The 21,312-nt window shown below is 40.2% G+C and overlaps 1 protein-coding gene across 1 annotated transcript; it reads left to right on the top strand.

Annotated features, from left to right (window-relative positions):
- The first annotated feature begins 3,121 nt into the window (after window positions 1-3,121).
- Window positions 3,122-7,884, top strand: RPL34 (ribosomal protein L34). Its single transcript, XM_024741968.1, has 5 exons — window positions 3,122-3,173; window positions 5,223-5,296; window positions 5,378-5,477; window positions 5,790-5,893; window positions 7,748-7,884. Exons 2-5 carry the CDS (start codon window positions 5,232-5,234, stop codon window positions 7,830-7,832), a joined length of 354 nt encoding a protein of 117 aa, XP_024597736.1. The 5' UTR covers window positions 3,122-3,173; window positions 5,223-5,231; the 3' UTR covers window positions 7,833-7,884.
- Window positions 7,885-21,312: the final 13,428 nt, after the last annotated feature.

Consider the following 21,312-nt stretch of genomic DNA (forward strand, 5'->3'; position numbering starts at 1 on the left):
ACAAAAACCAAGAGAAATATCACACAATAGAAAGCCATGCTTGGGGGATTCAGAGAATGGAGTTATCAGTCACAAAACATTAAAATAATTCTGCTAAATATACTCAGGTACTCAAGGAAAGAAAAATCAAGGTTAAAAATTTTGCATAGAATGAGAAATATAAAAAGAGAAATAAATGGAAAGCTTAGAACTGAAATGAAAAGCCCACTGGAGTTATACTGAAAAGAGAATTAATGAACTGGAAGACAGGTGAAAACAAAACAGAACAAAGCATGGTAAAACAAAAGGATAGTAAATATTAAAGAGTGTAGGAAACTGTGGTATCTTTAAAATATAATCCTAGAATCATTGACACTCTATCCATCAAGAGGTGAGGATATATGTCCACTGCCTTTGAATCTGAGGGGCTCGTAACAGCTTTGACCAATAGAATATGGTGGAAATAATGCTATGTAACTTCCAAGGCTAGATCATAAAAGGCCATGCAGCTTCTACGGGTTCTCTTAGACTGCTTGCTTTCTAGATGCTCCCTCTCAAGATACACCCTCTCAGCTGCCATGTGTGAGAAGTCCAAGCCCCATGGAGAGGCCATGTAGAGGTGCTCTGATTAACAGTCTCAGGCTGAGACTGGCCTTTGAGGTATCCCAACCCAGGAATTAACTAAAAAAGTGTTCAGATGATTCCAGCCTCCAGCTGTTCAACTCACCCCCGGCCGTGAAAGGATGAAGCACCCCCAGTCATCCCGTAGCAAGGACAAACCATTCCCACTACGCCATGAAGAAATTCCTGACCCATGTAATCCATAAGCATAATAAAATGGTGTTACTTTATGCCACTAAGTTTGAGGTGGTTTTGTTACAACAGCAACTGATAACCAGAAGAGGGCCTAGAAATACAGCGATAAGAATACAGTATATAACTGGATATATTTAGTAAGTGTACCCCAAATTAAAAAAGAGCTAAAAGGAGAAAGATTAATAAAAACAAGTGAGGTTCTTTGAAATGTTTACTAAGATTGCCACATCTCTGGCAAGTGTGATCAAGAAAAAATGCAAACACAGGTTGAAAGAGAAGAAAAGTCATGTTATAGAACTGGGTTATGCAGAACAAGGGAAAACTGTGACAGTGAGACTATTGTTTTTATCTACTGGGGTGGAGGTGGGCACAGAAATGTAGGTAAAGTACACTAAGTACACTATAGTGTACTAAGGGCTCCCATCTTCTGTTATACTCAACTGCCCAGCAACAGTCTCTCCAGAAATAGTGAGAATATATTCCAAGTAAATGCATTCTTTTGTTCATTCATTCAAAAACCACATTTGGCTCTCAACCCCAGCCTCCATCTCATACCTGGTACAGAGACAAAAGGAATTCCAGGGGACGGAAAGTAAAGAACTGGGAAGGAGAGAAGGAACTATGTCAAGGTCAGGGGAGAAGCAGCTATGTGAGAGTCAGCAAAGGGAGGGATATAACCAGGGCCTTCCATCTGGTGTGGTGACAAAGATGGCAGTGATGTGAGGCAAGATGGAATCAAAGGCCTCACAGTCTGAGGCAGATCTCTGTATGGACAGGGCATTTGCCCTCAGTCACTTGCCTGCTTTCTCACCACTATAATTGGACTGGAAAACCTGAAAGGGAACTTGAGTGGACACTGGGATACTCTACTCAAATCCTCTCTTCTGGGCCAAGGATATTAGCTGGGTCATTGGACGTTGCCCTCAGCTTCAGGAAACGGCGTCACCCTTGGTCAGGGAGCAGCCAGACCAAAGACTGGCTGATGTGGGCTGCAAAGGCCCAGCTTCCTTGCCAGTTTGGGATAACTATGAAGTGCCATCCCAATTCCAGAGCTTCCCATTGGAACAGCTGAGGCCTCAGTTGTAACAACACTGTGGGTCTCCTGATCCTATCTTCCTCACTCCCTTACAGGTGTATTTTTTAAGAACACTCCCCAGTACACCAGCATATAACTCTCTCAGTATGTTTCCAGGGAGCTTAATCTAAGATTAAAAATGTAAAGACCGTTTTTAGCGGTCTTCCTTAGAGCCCAGGGAAAGTGTTTACTTTTTTGGAAGTCATGAACCGCTTTGACCATATAGTGAAAACTAAGGACCCTCTTCTCAGAAAAATACACAGAAGCACTTAATGTAAACTTTCACATGCCATTTTAGAGAGGTCATTTTTTTTCTTCCTCATCTTTAAGGCCCTGTTAAAACTTTACCACCTATGTGAAGCCTCAAGAAACTCTTTGTACATAATCATAAGATTAACCACCATTTATTGAGCACTCACTCTCTACAAGAGGGGTCCGCAACCGGCCGTGGACCGGTACCGCTCAGCGGCCTGCTAGAAACCGGGCGCACAGCAGGAGGTGAAGAGCGGGCAAGCAAGCAAAGCTTCATCTGCGGCTTCCCAACACTCGCATTACCGCCTGAACCATCCCCCATATCCCCTCCCAACCGCCCCCCCCCCCCACTCCACGAAACCGGTCCTTGGTGCCAAAAGGGTTGGGGACCACTGCTCTACAAGACACCGTGCTGAGTGCTTTAACTTCATGATGCTTTTGATCACGACATAACTCTGCAAGGTTACTAATAGCTTCCTGTTCGAGATGTAAGGACTCACCCACCTAACACAGCTAATAATTAGCAGATATTGGATTAAAATCCTAACGTGTAAAATTTGTGCTCTGAATGAAGGACAAGAAAAGAGAAGGGCCGGTTAAGGACAGTAACTCCTCAAAGTCAACTAGTGATAAGTGTCAGCATTGGGCTTTAAACTCAGGCCTAACCCCAAAGGTGGCGCTCTTTAAGTCAAATATGTCTTAGCGCCCTTGAGAACGGTAAAAGCCTGGTTTTGTCCCACCTCCGCCCTTCGTAGGTCCTTCGTCATTTGTATTTGTTTCTACAGCGATTCCCGAAAGACCTTCGTGCGGCGCTGTTGCGGAAGGCTGGGAGCATCCCGACCCACAGAGGGGCGGCACGTCGCTAGACGTACAACGCGGCGGTGCTATGAATCCCCGCCCACCGAGGGGAGCTGCGTGGCTTCCGTACAACATGGCTGCGTTCTTGCCGCCGCGCCTCTTCCTATGACGTATTTCCTATCACGCGCAGTCATATTTGACCCTTGAACTCGCTGGTGCTTTCTGCTTCCTCTTTCGGGGACGGTATCTAGAGGTATGGTTGCTTTTTCCTTGTCTTTATTGCTACTGCCTTTACAATCGGCCGCCATCCGCGGAGTTGCAGGAGACGGGGTCTCTTAGGCACAGTCTTTTGAGCTGGCGTGGGGGTAAGGGCTTAGGAGGAAGATTGGTAGTGAGCAGTTCCCCGGACTTTAGCTTTAGACACCTCTCGATCCCAACCTCCGCTCCGCAGCAGTGAGTGGCAGGAGCTCACCACCCCGGCTTTACCGTCTTTGCAGTCCGGCGTTCGGAGACAAATGGGTTGTGAGTTCCGGCTGATGGAGACTGCGAAGTCGCCGGACGTTCTCATATCTTAGGCCATGCTTTAACCCCGCGCTTGTAGCTGTTCTCCAGGTTCTGGGAGGGTCGACGACCGGCACGTTCAGGTCATTTCAAAATGTGTTCTAAGACCAATAGCAAGTAAGATAAAACTTTTTAATAGGGAGTTTTCTGTCTTGGTTTTGGAGAGGCAAACGGCTGATTGGGTCACTCGCACCGGCCTTCCCTGTGGGTTTTGATGTCTGACAGTTCCAGTGTAATGGTAGTAAGGAGCTTGCAACACCAGATGCAGACTGTTGCCTTTTAAGTAACATGCTGTGACGAAATGGTTACAGAATTTGGGGAAAATTAGGTTGATTCAAGTTTGCCTATGTTTTATGGTATTTTGGGTAGTTCACTGAAAAAAGAAGAAAAACCAGTTGGATGCCATAATCCAGAAACACTTGATCCAGTACCAAAATTAGTATTAAATGGCACCCAACTTATCCCGGATGCTGCTTTGGGGGCAGAACACTGAACCCTGGGCAGCCACTAGGTTGGGACAGAATGCCTGCTGTCGTTTAATCCTAATGACAGTTGTGCGAAATAGTCAAAAATTATATTTTACAGATAAGTAAGCTGGCCTATGGAGCTTTATAGTCTCAGTAAATGGTATAGCTAAGGATTCAACTTACACATAGGTGTGGTCGTTTGCTCTTCCTTTAAAACCAGCGTTTCTCAAACTTGCCTGTTGGTAGCACTTTTCTGGATACTACTCCAAACAGAATCAGACTCTTTGAGAGAAAAGCCTGGTAATCAAAATTTTAACCAAGTGCCACGTTTGATTACCGTCAGGAAAACAAACATCGCCCCTTAGCATTCCTCCCAATCACCCTTAAATATAAGTATAGCTGTCCCTCAGTATCCTGGGGGATTGTTGCAGGATCCCCGAGGATACCAAAATCGCTGATGCTCAAGTCACTTGTGTAAAATCCTCCCATATACTTTAAATCATCTCTAGATTTCTTATAACACGTAATGCAATGTAAATGACTATGTAAATAGTTGTGGGCACGCAGCAAATTCGAGTTTTGCTTTTTGGAACTTTGTGAAGTTTATTTTCCCTGGGTATTTTTGATCGGCGGTTCGTTGAATCTGCGGATGCAGAACCTGCGGGTACAAAGGGTCAGCAGTAGTTTATTTATTTATTTTGGTATACAAATGTGTTTATTTTAGGGGGATGTAATCGCCACTGCACAGTAGAACCTCAGGGAAAAGAGGAGCTCCAAGTTCCCCTTTGTTTTGCAGGGTCGGGGAGAAATGGTCAATAATCTTAAATAACCATCATATTCAGGATGGATCAACCTGCACTGGGTCCAGCCCTAGGTCCCAAAGACGAAGAGGATGCTAAGGGGCTTCCGGTGGGGGCATAAAGGACCAATGTTCCCTGTTCCTTCACCTGCTTAAATCACTGGCTTTGGCTCCCCTCCTCCGGGAAGCCCCCTGATTAAGCCAACCCAGGCAGCTAAAGCATCTTCTTTCTCCTTCCACCTTTAAGCTCTGGGCTGAGAGATTCTACTCTTTGTGGTTTGATTCAGTCTCCCCAGTTCATCCTCATGTAAATCATCAGCTGTAGTTTTAAAACATGGAATCCTTTTCATAAGATACCTTAAGATAAGGATATTATATGTAAGAACTTACATGGGTAATGTGTAAACTCTGTGATGCTGTTTTGTTTTAAGGTTTGAATTTTTCTACAATGCAATTCTATTTCTTCTTGATTTAGGCATTCAGGATGGTTCAGCGTTTGACGTACCGTCGTAGGCTGTCCTACAATACAGCCTCTAACAAAACCAGGCTGTAAGTATTTCCAAAATTAATATACGTATTGTCATTTATTCTGCAAAATGTTGAACTGTTGTCTATTCTCTCACTTTCTAGGTCCCGAACCCCTGGTAATAGAATTGTTTACCTTTATACCAAGAAAGTTGGGAAAGCACCAAAATCCGCATGTGGCGTGTGCCCAGGTCGACTTCGAGGAGTAAGTGATCCTTTTGCTGTGAATAACATAAGAAGGGTTGAGCATTAATTCCTTTGGTGAGTGAGTGAAGGAGAGGTCGCCACTAGGGGGGTTGAGAATTACTAAGCCTTCATGATCCATATCTATGAAGAATGTAGACTTTCTTTTAAAGCCTATATGGCAAATACAGTGAAATGCCTTTCAGGTAGATCAGTGTACCATTTCCTTTTGTAACCTAGATGAATGTTTATACTTAATGCTCATCAGAAATCTAGGACAATTTCTGTTTCTGTTAAAGCATCACAAAATAATCTCAGCGTTTTCTTTATGCAGGTCCGTGCTGTGAGACCTAAAGTTCTTATGAGGTTGTCTAAAACGAAAAAACATGTTAGCCGGGCCTACGGTGGTTCCATGTGTGCTAAATGTGTCCGTGACAGGTAAATAACTATGAAATCACATGGGCTATCTTAAGTGTGTCTGTGTCTGTTGCACTGCATGCTAATCATTATTAGAAACTGGTGAAAAAATACCAAAAGTTGCATATTGTATCAGTAGAATCCTCCTTGACTAGGGATAATCGATGCTGAACAAACTAATAAATGATATTAGCTCCTATTCAGTTATGATGTTGGGACATCTTTATGCTAGATGTAGAAATTAAAAGGTTGGGTGGGGCAGGCAGGTAAGAAAGTCTCAGGTTGATGGAGAGTGGAAGGTCCTAAAAGTGTAGGAACAGAATCGCCATACGTAGTTCTAGTGTGGCTGGAGCAGAATGTTTTGGGAGATGATATACAGGAAAGGTAGAAACATCACAGGTAATGAAGGGCCTCATAGGACAGATTTTTTGGCTTGATTCTTTAAAATGTGGTAATTGATGGGGTTTGAGCAGGGCAGGGAAACCTTCGGTGTGCCAGAGACTAAGTGTGCAGCGGGATGGATAGTGAAGTCATTCTTTCAGCAAAGGTGAGTGCTTGGAACGCTTTCTCTGCTTTGTCAAGGCACCTACATGAAGACCGAAGGCTGGATTGGGGGTGAATGGGGTTATTGGGCGATGACTGGGTCTTGTGGATGTGCAAAAGGATTGGTAGTGGCATAGGTAGGAATAGAAGCAGTGGGCTTTATGGTGATAATATTTGCTCAGCATTTTTATGATAAGCTCTGCCAAAAGTCCATCTGGGAGGTATTTTTTATTTATTTATTTTTTTGGTGGAGAAACCAAGGCTTGTTGCTTAAAGTTACATAGCTGGTAAGAGGATTCGTTCCACGTTTTACTGAGGCTCTTGCTCTTAATTAACCCTACTGGCTACATTAAGTTTTCTCCAGAGACCTAAGTGGAAAGATTTGAGAGGTGATTGATCTTTATAAGAGAAGAAGTTGGTTCGGAGGAGTGGTTTGCCTTCAGTTTATTCAGCTTTTGTTCTATAAAGTGCTCTGGCTAAGTCTCTACACCAAATCTGACATCAAAGTTTGCAAGTTCATTCTGCCTTTCAGGAGTTAATTTGTAAGGGGAGGTTAGGTATGTTACATTAATACAAATACAAGCTAAATATAACTTCCATGAAATATAGGAGAACTTAACTATGGTTGAAGTTTGGAGGAGAAATGACTTTAAAGTAGCCGAGAATCTGGGAGTGGTATTCTAGGTGGAACCTGAGTGACGGGTAAATTTTAGACAAGAGATCGAGCGGGCATTGCAGGCAGGGAATGAACATAGTTTGATCTGGCACATTGAGGGTATAAAAGGAATGAGAAATGAGATTGGAAAGGTAACGTTGGAGATGAATGAGTCATGAGTTGCAAGCTAGAGGAGTTTGGCTTTTTACCAGTCTTTGGTTCCCAGACTTTGCTAAACATAACCACATGAGCACATTTGTTAAAAAAAATTCTCAGGCCCTAGCTTCTGGAGATTTGGGTGTAGATCTATAGGGTAGCCTAAAGAATAGCATTTGCTGTGACACTGAGGGAGTCTGTGTAGTCTTTGCTCTGGGTAAGAGTGACATCACCTCTATTTCTGTAATGTGGTTATGTCCAGGACATTTGAAGGAGTCAGAAATCCCAGGCTTTTGAGGGTAGATTATTAGATAACCAGGGGTACCAGAAGGACACCTTAAGCTGAAAGGGTCTGTCCATAGAATTTTTTCAGCTCTTAAGTTCTAAATCTGTACTTGTGTAGGTTTTGTTTACTTTTCTGGGTATCTTACCTGATTGCTTTACTCGGTTCTTTTATGACACTTTTCTTTCTTGTGTTAAATTGATTTTTTTTAAACTGTATTTAACATTTTCTTTTCTAGGATCAAGCGCGCTTTCCTCATTGAGGAGCAGAAAATCGTTGTGAAAGTGTTGAAAGCACAAGCGCAGAGTCAGAAAGCTAAATAGAAAAATAAAGCTTCTTTGAGTAATAAAAAAATCAAAAAGCCTTGTTCTGTTATTTCCATTGTGGTTTGTTAGTGCACACGTTTGGGTTCTGTAGTAACTAGAGGGCCCCCCAACACACACACACAATTTTTAGTTGATTACTTTTTCTAAAAGTAATTGGAGGTCAGTGATGGCTAAAATGTTTTGATGGTAGCTCTAGATAACATTAAAATACGGACTGTAATATATTTTCTCTTAGGAACTATGTTATGTGTTCCTGTTAACTCTTAATAATGCAAAAGTATCTAAAGATTTTAATAATAGCTCCTTACAGCGCTTAGACCGTATCAAGCAGCCCTCCCAAGTATTCTACGTAAGGTCTTCTGAGTTGTCTTCCAGGACGATTTCTTCAGGCCATGTCAAGCTTATTTCCCATCTCAAGGGAAAGTAGAGAGCAGATGCTGTTTTCACCAGCCAAGAATCTAGAAGCTGAAAGAGTGTCTGAATTCTGTAAAATTCGATCCTCCTCCATTTGGGCATTTACTGTTGCTGGCACGATGACACTTAAATGGCATATGCAGAGGAGTGTTTCCTTGATTAGAATAAAAGTACCCTTTTCTTCCGAAGGAAAAAGGCAGCAATCTTTCTGGCCTCTTAAAGCCTTCATTGTACCACAGCCAGCTAACTTGTTCTTGGTAGACAAAATTTTTAATTAACATTTTCGCAGAAGAGGAAAGGCAGCATAACTAAGTGGCTGGGTGGCACTTGAACTCAGGGCGCTTAATTTATTAATGGTGGTACTTAATGGCATCTCCATAGCACTTAACATAGTCCTCCGGACAACCCTTTCATACCTATTTCTGTTTTACAAGTGAGGGCATTGAGGTGCTCGGGTTGTATGTTACCCAGAGCCATTTGTGTTGGTAGGATTTTTGCAAGTGGTGTATTTAGTGATTTGAGACTGAATGACTGGGCACCCCCAATAAACGCTGGCACAAGAAATGATAGCTGAAGCCCTTTATTGTCAAAGTTCAGTCTCAAGACAACCATCAGTCTTCCCTGAACACCTGCAAATCCCAAGAATTGTTAAGCAACCAGGATAATACGATTATCTTATGTGATGTTTAATCACTTAAAATTTTTAATGGGGATGCAATTGAAAAGCATTGGATTCGGAGGTAGATTAAACATTTCCCTGTGACCTAGGTTGATGTATACTGCATGGACGTGTTTTGTGATCCTGTAGTATTGTGTTTGATATAAGGACTTAAAAGTTGGTACTTTTAAAATAACACAAAAACAATATGCTTTATTTAAATTCAATTACTTGATTGGCTTGTAACCTAAATCTACATTTTGAAAGTCTTGAGTTGAATATTTTAATAACAGCTGTGGAGGGGAAAGCCTCCACTTGCCAGCCCAGCATGAGCTCTTGCCTGTCAGGGCTCTTTTCTCCCTACTACGTGAAGTTCCGTGGAACAACTTGACTGAACACAGATGAACTGAGGACTATCAAGTTTCTGGAAAATAAGTGGGTTAACTTAGAAATTTGAGAAAGCTAAAGCATTAACGTTTCATACTTTTAAAAGGATTCTTCATACATAATGTTAGATGGTTTAACCTTTTCTAAATTTGAAATGTCACTTGTCTTAAAAAAACTACAATTTGGAAAGTAGGGGAAAATAGGATGAAATCACCTTCAGTTTCAGTATGCAGACAATCATTTTTAGCAGTTTGATGTCTTTCCTCCCATTTTGTTTTCTAGGCATAAGGAAGACATTTTATTTCTTATTTTTTTAATTTATTCTTTTTTTTGGCCGTGCCGTGCAGCTTATGGGAGTTTAGTTCCCCGACCCGGGTCCCAGCAGAGTGCCGAGTCCTAACCACTGGACCACCAGGGAATTGCCAAGATAGACATTTTAAATAAAAATTGTAAGCATACTGTATGTGTAAAAATTCAACCCTTTTCCTCCCTTAACCCCTGTGAGCGTATTTTGAAAAATTAGTTTAGTGGCTACGTATGTCATCAAATCTATGTGCCATAATTTAAATAGTCCCTTTCTTTTGAATATTTGGGCTGTATCCAATTTTTCTCTATTTTAACACTTGTGAGCATTTTTATACAGCTGATTATTTCATTTATGCTGATTGTTTTTTTTACATTCATAAGCTGGTACTGAAGTACAGTACAGTAGTCAAGTTTAATTATTGGGGTTACAATGATGTTTCCTAAGAGTCTTAGGTTGCTGTAACAAATTACCATACACTGGGTGATTTAAACATCAGATGTTTATTTCTCACATTTCTGGAGACTGGGAAGTCCAAAATCAAGGTGTTGGCAGAATGTTCTTGGTGAGGGTCCCCCACCCTTCCTGGTTTGCAGATGGCTGCCTTCTGCAAGCTCCCTTTTGTCTTTTTCTTTTGTAAAAAATTATTTATTTATTTGTTGGTTTGCTTTTGGCTACATTGGGTCTTCGTTGCTGCGCGCGGGCTTTCTCTAGTGGCGAGCGAGGGCTACTCTTCGTTGCGGTGCGTGGGCTTCTCATTGCAGTGGCTTCTCTTGTTGCGGGAGCATGGGCTCTAGAGCGCGGGCTCAGTAATTGTGGCTCACGGGCTGAGTTGCTCCACAGCATGTGGGATCTTCCGGGACCAGGGCTCAAACCTGTGTCCCCTGCACTGGCAGATGGATTCTTAACCACTGCGCCACCAGGAAAGTCCCTCTTTTGTCTCTTCTTACAAGGGCATTCATGCCATGATGAGGGCTCCTTCCTCCTGATTACCTCCCAAAAGCCCCCACCTCCTAGTATCATCACACTGAGGACTCAGGTGTCAACTTACAAACTTGTGGGGAGCACAGACATGCAGTCCATAAGACAGGATATGAAATGTGACTGATCGGTGACCGTTTCTTCATCTATCTTAGTTTAGCCACTAAGTTTTTGACCACAGACCACACTTCTTCATGCTCCCTTTGCTAAGGCCTCTCCTCTTCACCTTACCCTCTCACACTGCCCGGTCCAATTCTTCCTCCCACTCCACCACTCCCAGGAGTGCAGACTTCGTCTTGTGATGTGTAGACACAGAAGAGCAAAGATTGGTGGGAACATAGTACCAACTCTGTCCAAACGACCAAAATGGATTCTGCACTGTTCTGGGTTTTGATTTTATAAAAAAAATAAATAAATAAAGCTTTTATTGAATCCAGTTCTGTGTGTGTGACTTAAAGTATTCTTGACAGGTTCCTAAAAAGACATGTGAATGTAGTCAGTGGTTTCTTTTTAAAGTCTAGTATTTCTCCTTCCATTGAATTGCTTATAAATTCTATTAGAAGGACTGGGGGGAAGGGGAGTTCTTTCACCCTTAAAAGCAGAAAATCTCCATATGTTTAAATAAGTAAATCAAGTTTATTTTCAGCAGTGTAATAGTATACCTACAGTTTTTACCCTAATGACTTGGAGTTTGGGCTCCCAGAGTTTTGATAGTCAGGGCTATGTCTAGCTTTAACTGTAAACTATCTTATCACACCAACTAAAACCAAAACCATATACAATTCTTGTGGAGTAAGATTGTGAAGCACGGCTGAAGATTATGATTTTTTCTCTGAGTTAGATTACTTATCGCTGGTAAGAGTCCTATAATTATTATATATAACCAATAGAATCCGTGGTGTGTGGATCCAGCTCATCCCGGCTGTGAGAGTCAACTGTGTTCCGTGATGTCAGTTTGGTACCTTGAAATTGGCATGGTAGGAGTATTTATTCCTGGGAAATCAGCGAATGCTACAAAATCCTTTCCCTACCTATATTTTCAGCAAGTCACTGGATATTATTCAAATTACAGTCTATTATCACAATTTAGGCATGAGGCTGTTGGTACCAGGAGCCCTCTCTCTATATATCTGGTGCATGTTTGATTATGATTTGCACTGAAAAATTTGTTGTAATAAATTCTTATTAATACTTTGAATCTATGAATATCCTGGAATTTGATTTTATAAAAGACAAAACAAAGATATTATTGAATCCAGTTCTGTGAATGTAGAGGAAAACAGAATTTAAAATCTTGCAAAAGTGAAAGTTTCGTCTCTTTGAACAATGATAAACATTGTATTCTAAACCCGGAATAGAAAAGTTAAGACTATCTCTATGAGTTTCCTTTCTAAAGGATAAGATCCACAATAATTCTGGATCAGGGACTTCCCTGGTGGTCCAGTGGATAAGACTCTGCGCTCCAAATGCAGGGGGCCTGGGTTCCAGCCCTGGTCCGGGAACTAGATCCCGCCTGCATGCTGCAACTAAGAGTTTGCATGCCACAACTAAGAAGTCCGCATGCCGCACCTAAGATCCTACGTGCCACAACTAAGACCCAGCGCAGCCTAAATAAATAAATAACTATTTTAAAAAATAATAATTCTGGATGAAAAGATACTTTATGGTTTCGAAAATATTAGCTAGTCAGTCTTAAATGTTTCTGGTTAATTTGAAGGATTATATAAATATTTTTGCCATACATTTACATTACTTTATAACTTGCTTTAGATTTCATTCATTCACTCAACAAATAGTTTTGATAAACTACTATGTTCCAGATAAATATTAATATGACAGTTAACAAAGCAGACTCTTCTCCTGTTCTCGTGGTACATGGGGGACCCTGTTAAATGAGGATACAAATATGTTTTTAATTGCACACATTGGGGTAGGAATCACAAAGGAGGAGTACGCAGTGCTGTGAAACCGTGTAAGAAAGGAACCTCATTGGGCGTGAAGGCAGGCTTTTCTGAGGAAGTCATATTTAAGCTCTGAGCAAGGAGATGTTAGCTGGATGCCAAGCAGGGAGAACATTCCAGACATAAGAACTAACATGTACAAATCACCTAAGAAACAACTTGTATTAAAAAAATAAAAGCAATACATGCAACTCAATTCACTCTCAGTATTTAGAGTCCAGTAAATCTAATGTGTGTGAGCAAATTATTAATCACTGAGAAGGAGTATCCCTGTTAGCACATAGATTTTAGTCCACTTATGCGGCCCCAGAGCCAAAAGATCTGTGCCACCTTTTCCTTCCGAAGGGAGACCAGTGAAAGAAAAGCTTTCCTAAACCGTTTAGTTAGGAGCAAAGACACCCTTCTGCATTAGAGGATATTAAATTATGCAATCCCTTAGATAATTTAGGCATCAACCTATTATTAAGGAGGGACAGGATCAAAATTATTGACTCAATTCCCCTGATATTCATTCAGCTTCTAAATTCCTTGGCCTGTGCAAACAGCCTCAGGACTATGCCCTCTTCTCTCTCTCTCTCTCTCTCTCTCTCTCTCTGGTTGGAAATAAGCTTACAAATTGACATGCCTACAAAACAAATGGTCATAAAGGAAATTCAAATGTTTATTGCATCTTACCATAAGTTATATAAAGACTTTGTAAACCATATGGTCTCTGTTACAAGTACTCAGCTTTCCTGATAGAGTGTGGAAGCAGAAATAGACAATACCTATAGCTGATTCACTTTGTTATAAAGCAGAAACTAACACACCACTGTAAAGCAATTATACTCCAATAAAGATGATTAAAAAAAAAAAAGAGAAATAGACAATGCCTAAATGAATGGTCATGGCTGTGTTCCAATAGAGCTTTATTTACAAGACTGATGTTGGGTCACATTTGGCCTGCAAGTTGTAGTTTGTGGACCTCCCTGCTCTAGATGACTCCTGCTTCCAGCTACAGCTTCCGGCTGACCAACTGCATGAGAAACCTCGAGCAAGACCAGCAGCAAACTGCCTTGTTGAATCTAACCAACCCAAAGGACAGTGAGAAAAAATAAAATGGTTGTTTTATCCCACTGAATTTTGAGGAGGTTGGTTACATAGCAATATACCACTGAAACAGTGGTATAGTGCAATAGTCTTGAAAAAAAATTTTTTGCTTGCATATTCCTTAAAGAATTTTGAAAAGCTGTGTAGACCCTTGCAAATTTTTAGATTATCATCCAAAAATTTTCGTTATAAATTTAAATCATTGCAAAGGATATAATTTCCAGCATAGTAAAGATATGAATAATTTTTAAAAAAAACAGTTCTATCACTTTTTAAATATATCAAATAGAAGCTACATAGCAACCATTTAAAAAAAAAAGAAAGAAGCTCTCTTGACAGTTGGAAGTTTTATAGTCTTCCTTTTTTTTGACTCATGTTACCATTCCATTTCCTCTGTGGAATTTTAAACTATGTTTTTATGTTGGAAGTGTTTTCCTGACTGGTAATTCCCACGGTTCTATTTCTAAGAAAGGAAAACCAAACGAGAGAGGCCTGGAGTCTTGCCACCCATTTGTCCTCTGGATAAAATAAGGCATCACTGCTTTTTCAACCCTGTTCTCTTTGCTCTGCTTTTAAGGGACGCTTGCTCAAGAATGATTCATTTAACAATTTGGGGGAGATAAAAGAGGTGAGGACGTTAAATGAAAACGGTCATCATCTACATTCTACATTACGTCTGAGTTCAGGTCATCCCAATGTGGGCCAGGATATCCTGCTCCAATGTCTACCATTTCCCTCATGTTTAAGACAGTGAAAGACACAAAGGCTTATCACTGCTGTGCTTCAGCCACTGGATGGGGCTCTGAGGGTGAATATGATAACACTGGTGCTTTCCAGGAGCTTATAGTTTAGCTGTTTAGTTCAACCACTTACGACTCTTGGTAATTAGCTTAAATCAGTTGTTCAAGCTGGAGTGACACCTAGGAAGCATTTTGTTGAGGCACTGATGCTGCATATTCTGTAATGTACAGGACAGTCTGGCTCAGCAAGTTATCCTGAGTCCTGCATGACATTCCATACCCAACCAGATTTTCATGTAGGTGGGAAACCTGTTTACTATTATCTCAGCCTTGGTAAACACCGTTTGAATATAAACAAAAGAGTATTTTTGCATGACTTTAATAAATATTAAAATTTCTAAGAATGCGCTATGTAAAACCAGGGAGATTATATTTTTCTTCTGAACATTATCTGGAGAAATTCAACATTTTGGAATAAAGAAATAGCAAACCATAAAGTTTTGAAGTTCTGCAAGGTAATCTAAGATTCCCAATTTTTAGAATAAAGTATAAGTGTATGGGTGAATGTATTGATATATATATACTTTTTAAATTTATTTATTATTTATTTTTGGCTGCATTGGGTCTTCGTTGCTGCCCTCAGGCTTTCTCCAGTTGTGGCGAGCAGGGCCACTCTTTGCTGCAGTGCACGGGAGTCTCATTGCGGTGGCTTCCCTTGTTGCAGAGCACGGGGTCCAGGTGCGCAGGCTTCAGCAGTTGCGGCACACAGGCCCAGCAGTTGTGGCTCGCGGGGCTCTAGAGCACAGGCTCAGTAGTTGTGGCACACGGGCCTAGCTGCTCCGCAACATGTGGGATATTCCTGGACCAGGGCTGGACCATGTCCCCCGCATTGGCAGGTGGACTCCCAATCACTGAGCCACCAGGGAAGTACCTGATATATATTTTTTTCTTAAATCTTTAGTGCTGGATATTGTTTTGACAAAAAATCTGATTAACAATAAATTGATTTGTGGCTTAATATATAAATCTATCATGTTCTGAAAAGAGCACCATGATTTCTAAGTGCTTTGATTTCTGAACAAGTTACAGAACCCCTACTATGGGCAATCAGGAGACACCAAAGGGTTTTTTTATTTTTAAATTTTATTTATTTATTTATTTTACAGCAGGTTCTTATTAGTTATCTATTTTATACATATTAGTGTATATATGTCAATCCCAATCTCCCAATTCATCCCACCACCCCCCCCACTGTCCCCCCTCGGTGTCCATACATTTGTTCTCTACATCTGTGTCTCTACTCCTGCCTTGCAAACTGGTTCATCTGTACCATTTCTCTAGATTCCACATATATGCATTAATATACAGCATTTATTTTTCTCTTTCTGACTTACTTCACTCTGTATGACAGTCTCTAGGTCCATCCACGTCTCCACAAATGACCCAATTTCGTACCTCTTTACGGCTGAGTAATATTCCATTGTGTATATATATAATGGGTATATGCCCAGTAGCAAAGGGTTTTAAGTACATTGGCATTTAGAAAATTCTCTTTGATGGCATGAAGAATTAACATCAATTCATTCAACAAACATTAACTGTGCACTGGGTGTATGCCAAGCACTATGCTGGCACTTACCCTGGGAAGAATTTATGGAGTCTCCCATCTCCCTTCTTTGCCCCCTCTTTCCACGCATGTGGCTTGGTGTAGTGGACAAAGCATAGGCTCCACTACTGTTGTTATGTGGCCTTGAGAAGTTGCTTAAATTCTCTGATTCTCTGCTTTATGAATCCCCAAAATGCAATAAAAAATACTTATTTTAAAGTAAAATACTTACTTATTTTAAGATTTATAAAGATTAAGTGTGTCTGGCCCCTAGCAGGTACTTAACAAATGTTAGTTCTGGGTCCCCTTCCATCTCTCTCCAAAACCTAATCTCAGACCACGTCTGCCAACAGCCATTGTGTGAACAAGAGTCAGTGTTTTCCCTCTAGAACTATTTACATTTTAGCTTTATGATTTCTGACAGTGGGTTGAAAGACTGACTTCCGCTAAAGGAATTTCAAGCAGGTGAAGCTGGTAGTTCAACCTGTTGGGAGTCAAGGACCATGTACACTATTAAATATAAATACAAAGCTAACAGGTAATTCCAAGGACACGGTCAACGGTGAAGAGCGAGTTAGGATTGCCACCTCTTTACAGATAGACGTCAGGGGCTTGAAGGAGGATTTTCATATGAAACTTCCCTTTCTGTTTTAAAAATCTGAGCATTGCCATGTAGACAATGGTTCTCACACTCTAGAGTCACATAAGAATCTGCTGGGGAGATTTTTTTTTTTTGGCTTAAATAAAGAACAAAAATGTATTATCTCACAGTTATGAAGCTAGAAAACTGAAATCAAGGTATTGGCAGGGTCCTGCTTCCTCTGAGACTGCACTGAACACGTCCTTGCCTCTTCCTCATTCCCAGTTGTTGCTGGCATTCCATGACATTCCTTGACTTGCAGCTGTGTCAGTCTAATCTCTGCCTCTGTCATCCAATGGCTGTCTTCACATAGTTCCTGTAAGAATCTGCTGGAGAGATTTTTTTAAATGCAGATGTCTGAGCCCCACGTAAGACTTCCTCAGTCAGAATCTCTGAAGGTCTGGCCAAGAACCTGCATTTTAACAAGATCACAGAGACGGATCTTGGCCTGCCCTTTCACAAGGTATGGTAGAAAGTATAGCTGACCCTGAACAGCACAGGTTTGAACTGTGCAGGTCCACTTATTCATGGATTTTTTTTTCAATAGTAAAAACTACAGTACTACAGGATCCGCAGTTGGTTGTATTTTCGGGTGCAGAACCGCAGATACTGAGAGCTGACTATAAGTTGTTCTCGGACTTTTTACTGCAGGGAGGGTCGCCACCCCTACCCGCTGTGTTGTTCAAGACTCAACTGTCTATACAATTTAGTGTTAGACGAATACGGGTTTAAATCTTAGAGTCCATCATTAACCACTTAGGTGACTTCGAGCAAGTTTCTTACGCCTTCTAGGTCTTAGTCACCTCACCTATAAAATGAAGGTAATATAACTTCAGAGGTTCTAACGGTTCAGTGAAACATCCTGTGTTATCCACACTACAGAATGCATGACCTTTTCCTGCTTCTGGTACAAAAACTGCCTTCTCATATACTTAAGGAGAAACAAACACAGGGCATCAAGATGGTCATGATGGAGACTTCTCATTCTGAATGATTAAAGACAAGCGATAATGTTGGAAATAAACCAAAAAGTCAAGTGATATCTTACCCTCCTCTATCATGTTTTACCAAGAATGATTTTTTTTCTCTTTGTAAGGAATTGCATACACACACACACACACACACACACACACACCCCGCCTGAAAGTGCCAAGCTGTATTTGATTAGTTCTGGGCAGAAGCATGTTAGGGCATCTGAAAACCACAACTGGAGACATCTATTCTGATGGGCCTAATGCTCTGGGTATTTCCTTTCAACCGAACTTGGGGGGGAAAGTACTTTGATATAATGTACATATGGAAATATTTTACAACATTCTTAAAAAGTTAGATATTTTATTTGGTATATATATAAAACATACTTTTCTCTTCCATGTGTGCAAACATGGATAAATCAATATCTTAAAGAGTCCCTTGTCATTCCCAAGCCAGAATTGTTTTGTTTTGTTTTGTTAAATCGACTTCAGTGTGTCTGAAAGGGCCAAATTGACAGCCCTGGAGACAGTGGTCTTTTCTCCAGGCTTCTGGCATACAGCAGGAGCAGCTGCTGTTCAAATGTACCCCAAATACTGTTCCTCTGGAAAGACCATTTCTGGAGGTGAGAAGGCACTTTGATTTCTCGTTCACTCTGAAAGGTGCTGGTGGGGCTCACGGTGGTGTGGTGAGTCACTTAGTCAGGCCTTTGGTTCTGAGGCCATTGCCGCATTTCACATGTGCAACCAAACTGCAGTCTGGGTTTTGGTTCAAATTCTTTTGAAAAGATTAAAGTCTGTTGTTTTAAATGCCACTCCTAATCATGGGATAAAACATTCCTAGGAAAATATTCTTCATCACAAGAATTTACTAATAGTGGTTAATTTTGGGGAAAACAACTAGGGAAGGGAAGGAGATGATAAGGGGGAGTTGCCATTTGATTTTCATATTTTTATCCTTTGTACTCCTGGAATTTTATAATTCTGGACAGGTGATCTTATTTTTTAAGAAACGGGAATCCTCTGTATGAGGGTGCTGTAGACCACTGTTGTTATTTATTCTTTAAAACTTTCTGTATTGAAAAATAAACTTTTTAAAGTTTACTTTAAAAAGCTTCACTACAAATTCTTCTTTTTAAGATTTAATAATGAAAACTTGCCAGACAAATACACATTTCTTTTTCTGCTTTTATATGTCTATATGATTTGCAAAGCAACTAGATAGAAAAGAAAATGTCCTGGGTTTGATATTTTATTCATCTGAAAATACTGCTTTCCACAAGATTTTTCTTTCATCATTAAACGAGTAAACTATCTGCATTTTAAAGATAGCCTTGACTGTGTGAGATCAGCCTTTTCCATTTGTGCAATGTTTCATTGCACTTATTGGATCACAACATTGAGGCCAATTTCTTTTAAATAAGTTTGCCTTTTCATTATGCTGGCAAATATAGTTTATAAGTCTCAAGGTATGGAAAATACTTTTGGGCAAGGTTAAAATTATAGAGGACTGTGATTTTTATAAAAGAGAACTCCTGCCCTGCTGTGGCCACAGAAAGGAACTACATGTGGACAACTGTCAGAAAGACAAAGTTATTGAGTTGAATTGCAACAGCTCTGCAGGAAAGCTGAAAAATGTGCAGACTTACAGTTATTTTCCTTTAATAAATTTAATGTAAAATGAGTCTCTATATATATTACTTATATTAATGAAGATTATACATATATAATTAATTCTATATATTAATTAATTTTTAATACTTTCTTTTTAAAATTTAATTTAATTTATTTTTTTACACAGCAGGTTCTCATTAGTCATCCATTTCATACACATCAGTGTATACATGTCAATCCCCATCTCCCAATTCATCACACCACCCGCCCCACCACCACCACTTCCCCCCCGCACTTGGTGTCCATATGTTTTTTCTCTCCTTCTGTGTCTCAATCTCTCTCTGCAAACTGGTTCATCTGTACCATTTACTAGGTTCCACATATATGCATTAATATACGATATTTGTTTTTCTCTTTCTGACTTACTTCACTCTGTATGACAGTCTCTAGATCCATCCACGTCTCTACAAATGACCCAATTTCGTTCCCTTTTATGGCTGAGTAATATTCCATTGTATATATGTACCACATCTTCTTTATCCATTCGTCTGTTGTTGGGCATTTAGGTTGCTTCCATGACCTGGCTATTGTAAATAGTGCTGCAATGAACATTGGGGTGCATGTGTCTTTTTGAACTATGGTTTTTTCTGGGTATGTGCCAGTAGTGGGATTGCTGGGTCATATGATAGCTCTTTTTTTAGTTTTTTAAGGAACCTCCATACTGTTCTCCATAGTGGCTGTATCAATTTACATTCCCACCAACAGTGCAAGAGGGTTCCCTTTTCCCCACACCCTCTCCAGCATTTGTTGCTCGTAGATTTTCTGATGATGCCCATTCTACCTGGTGTGAGGTGATAACTCATTGTAGTTGTGATTTGTATTTCTCTAATAATTAGTGATGTTGAGCAGCTTTTCATGTGCCTCTTGGCCATCTGTATGTCTTCTTTGGAGAAATGTCTATTTAGGTCTTCTGCCCATTTTTGGATTGGGTTGTTTGTTTTTGTAATATTGAGCTGCGTGACCTGTTTATATATTTTGGAGATTAATCCTTTGTTCGTTGATTTGTTTGCAAATATTTTCTCCCATTCTGAGGGCTGTCTTTTCGTCTTGTTTATGGTTTCCTTTGCTGTGCAAAAGCTTTGAAGTTTCATTAGGTCCCATTTGTTTATTCTTGTTTTTATTTCCGTTACTCTAGGAGATGGATCAAAAATATCTTGCTGTGATTTATGTCAAAGAGTGTTCTTCCTATGCTTTCCTCTAAGAGTTTTATAGTGCCTGGTCTTACATTTAGGTCTCTAATCCATTTTGAGTTTAGTTTTGTGTATGGTGTTAGGGAGTGTTCTAATTTCATTTTTTTACATGTAGCTGTCCAGTTTTCCCAGTACCACTTATTGAAGAGACTGTCTTTTCTCCATTGTATATCCTTGCCTCCTTTGTCATAGATTAGTTGACCATAGGTGCATGGGTTTATCTCTGGGCTTTCTATCTTGTTCCATTGATCTATATTTCTGTTTTTGTGCCAGTACCATATTATCTTGCTTACTGTATCTTTGTAGTATAGTCTGAAGTCAAGGAGCCTGATTCCTCCAGCTCCCTTTTTATCCCTCAAGACTGCTTTGGCTATTCGGGGTCTTTTGTGTCTCCATCCAAATTTTAAGAGTTTTTGTTCTACTTCTGTAAAATATGCCACTGGTAATTTGATAGGGATTGCATTGAATCTGTAGATTGCTTTGTGTAGTATAGTCATTTTCACAATATTGGCTCTTCCAGTCCAAGAACATGGTATATCTCTCCATCTGTTTGTATCATCTTTAATTTCTTTCATCAGTGTCTTATAGTTTTCTGCATACAAGTCTTTTGTCTCCCTAGGTAGGTTTATTCCTAGGTATTTTATTCTTTTTGTTGCAATGGTAAATGGGAGTGTTTCCTTAATTTCTCTTTCAGATTTTTCATCATTGGTATACAGGAATGCAAGATATTTTTGTGCATTAATTTTGTATCCTGGTACTTTACCAAATTCATTGTTTAGCTCTAGTAGTTTTCTGGTGGCATCTTTAGGATCCTCTACGTATAGGGTTATGTCATCTGCAAACAGTGACAGTTTTACTTCTT

Source organism: Neophocaena asiaeorientalis, unplaced genomic scaffold (assembly GCF_003031525.2).
Source record: "Neophocaena asiaeorientalis asiaeorientalis breed wild unplaced genomic scaffold, Neophocaena_asiaeorientalis_V1.1 scaffold534, whole genome shotgun sequence".
Lineage (NCBI taxonomy): Eukaryota > Metazoa > Chordata > Mammalia > Artiodactyla > Phocoenidae > Neophocaena > Neophocaena asiaeorientalis.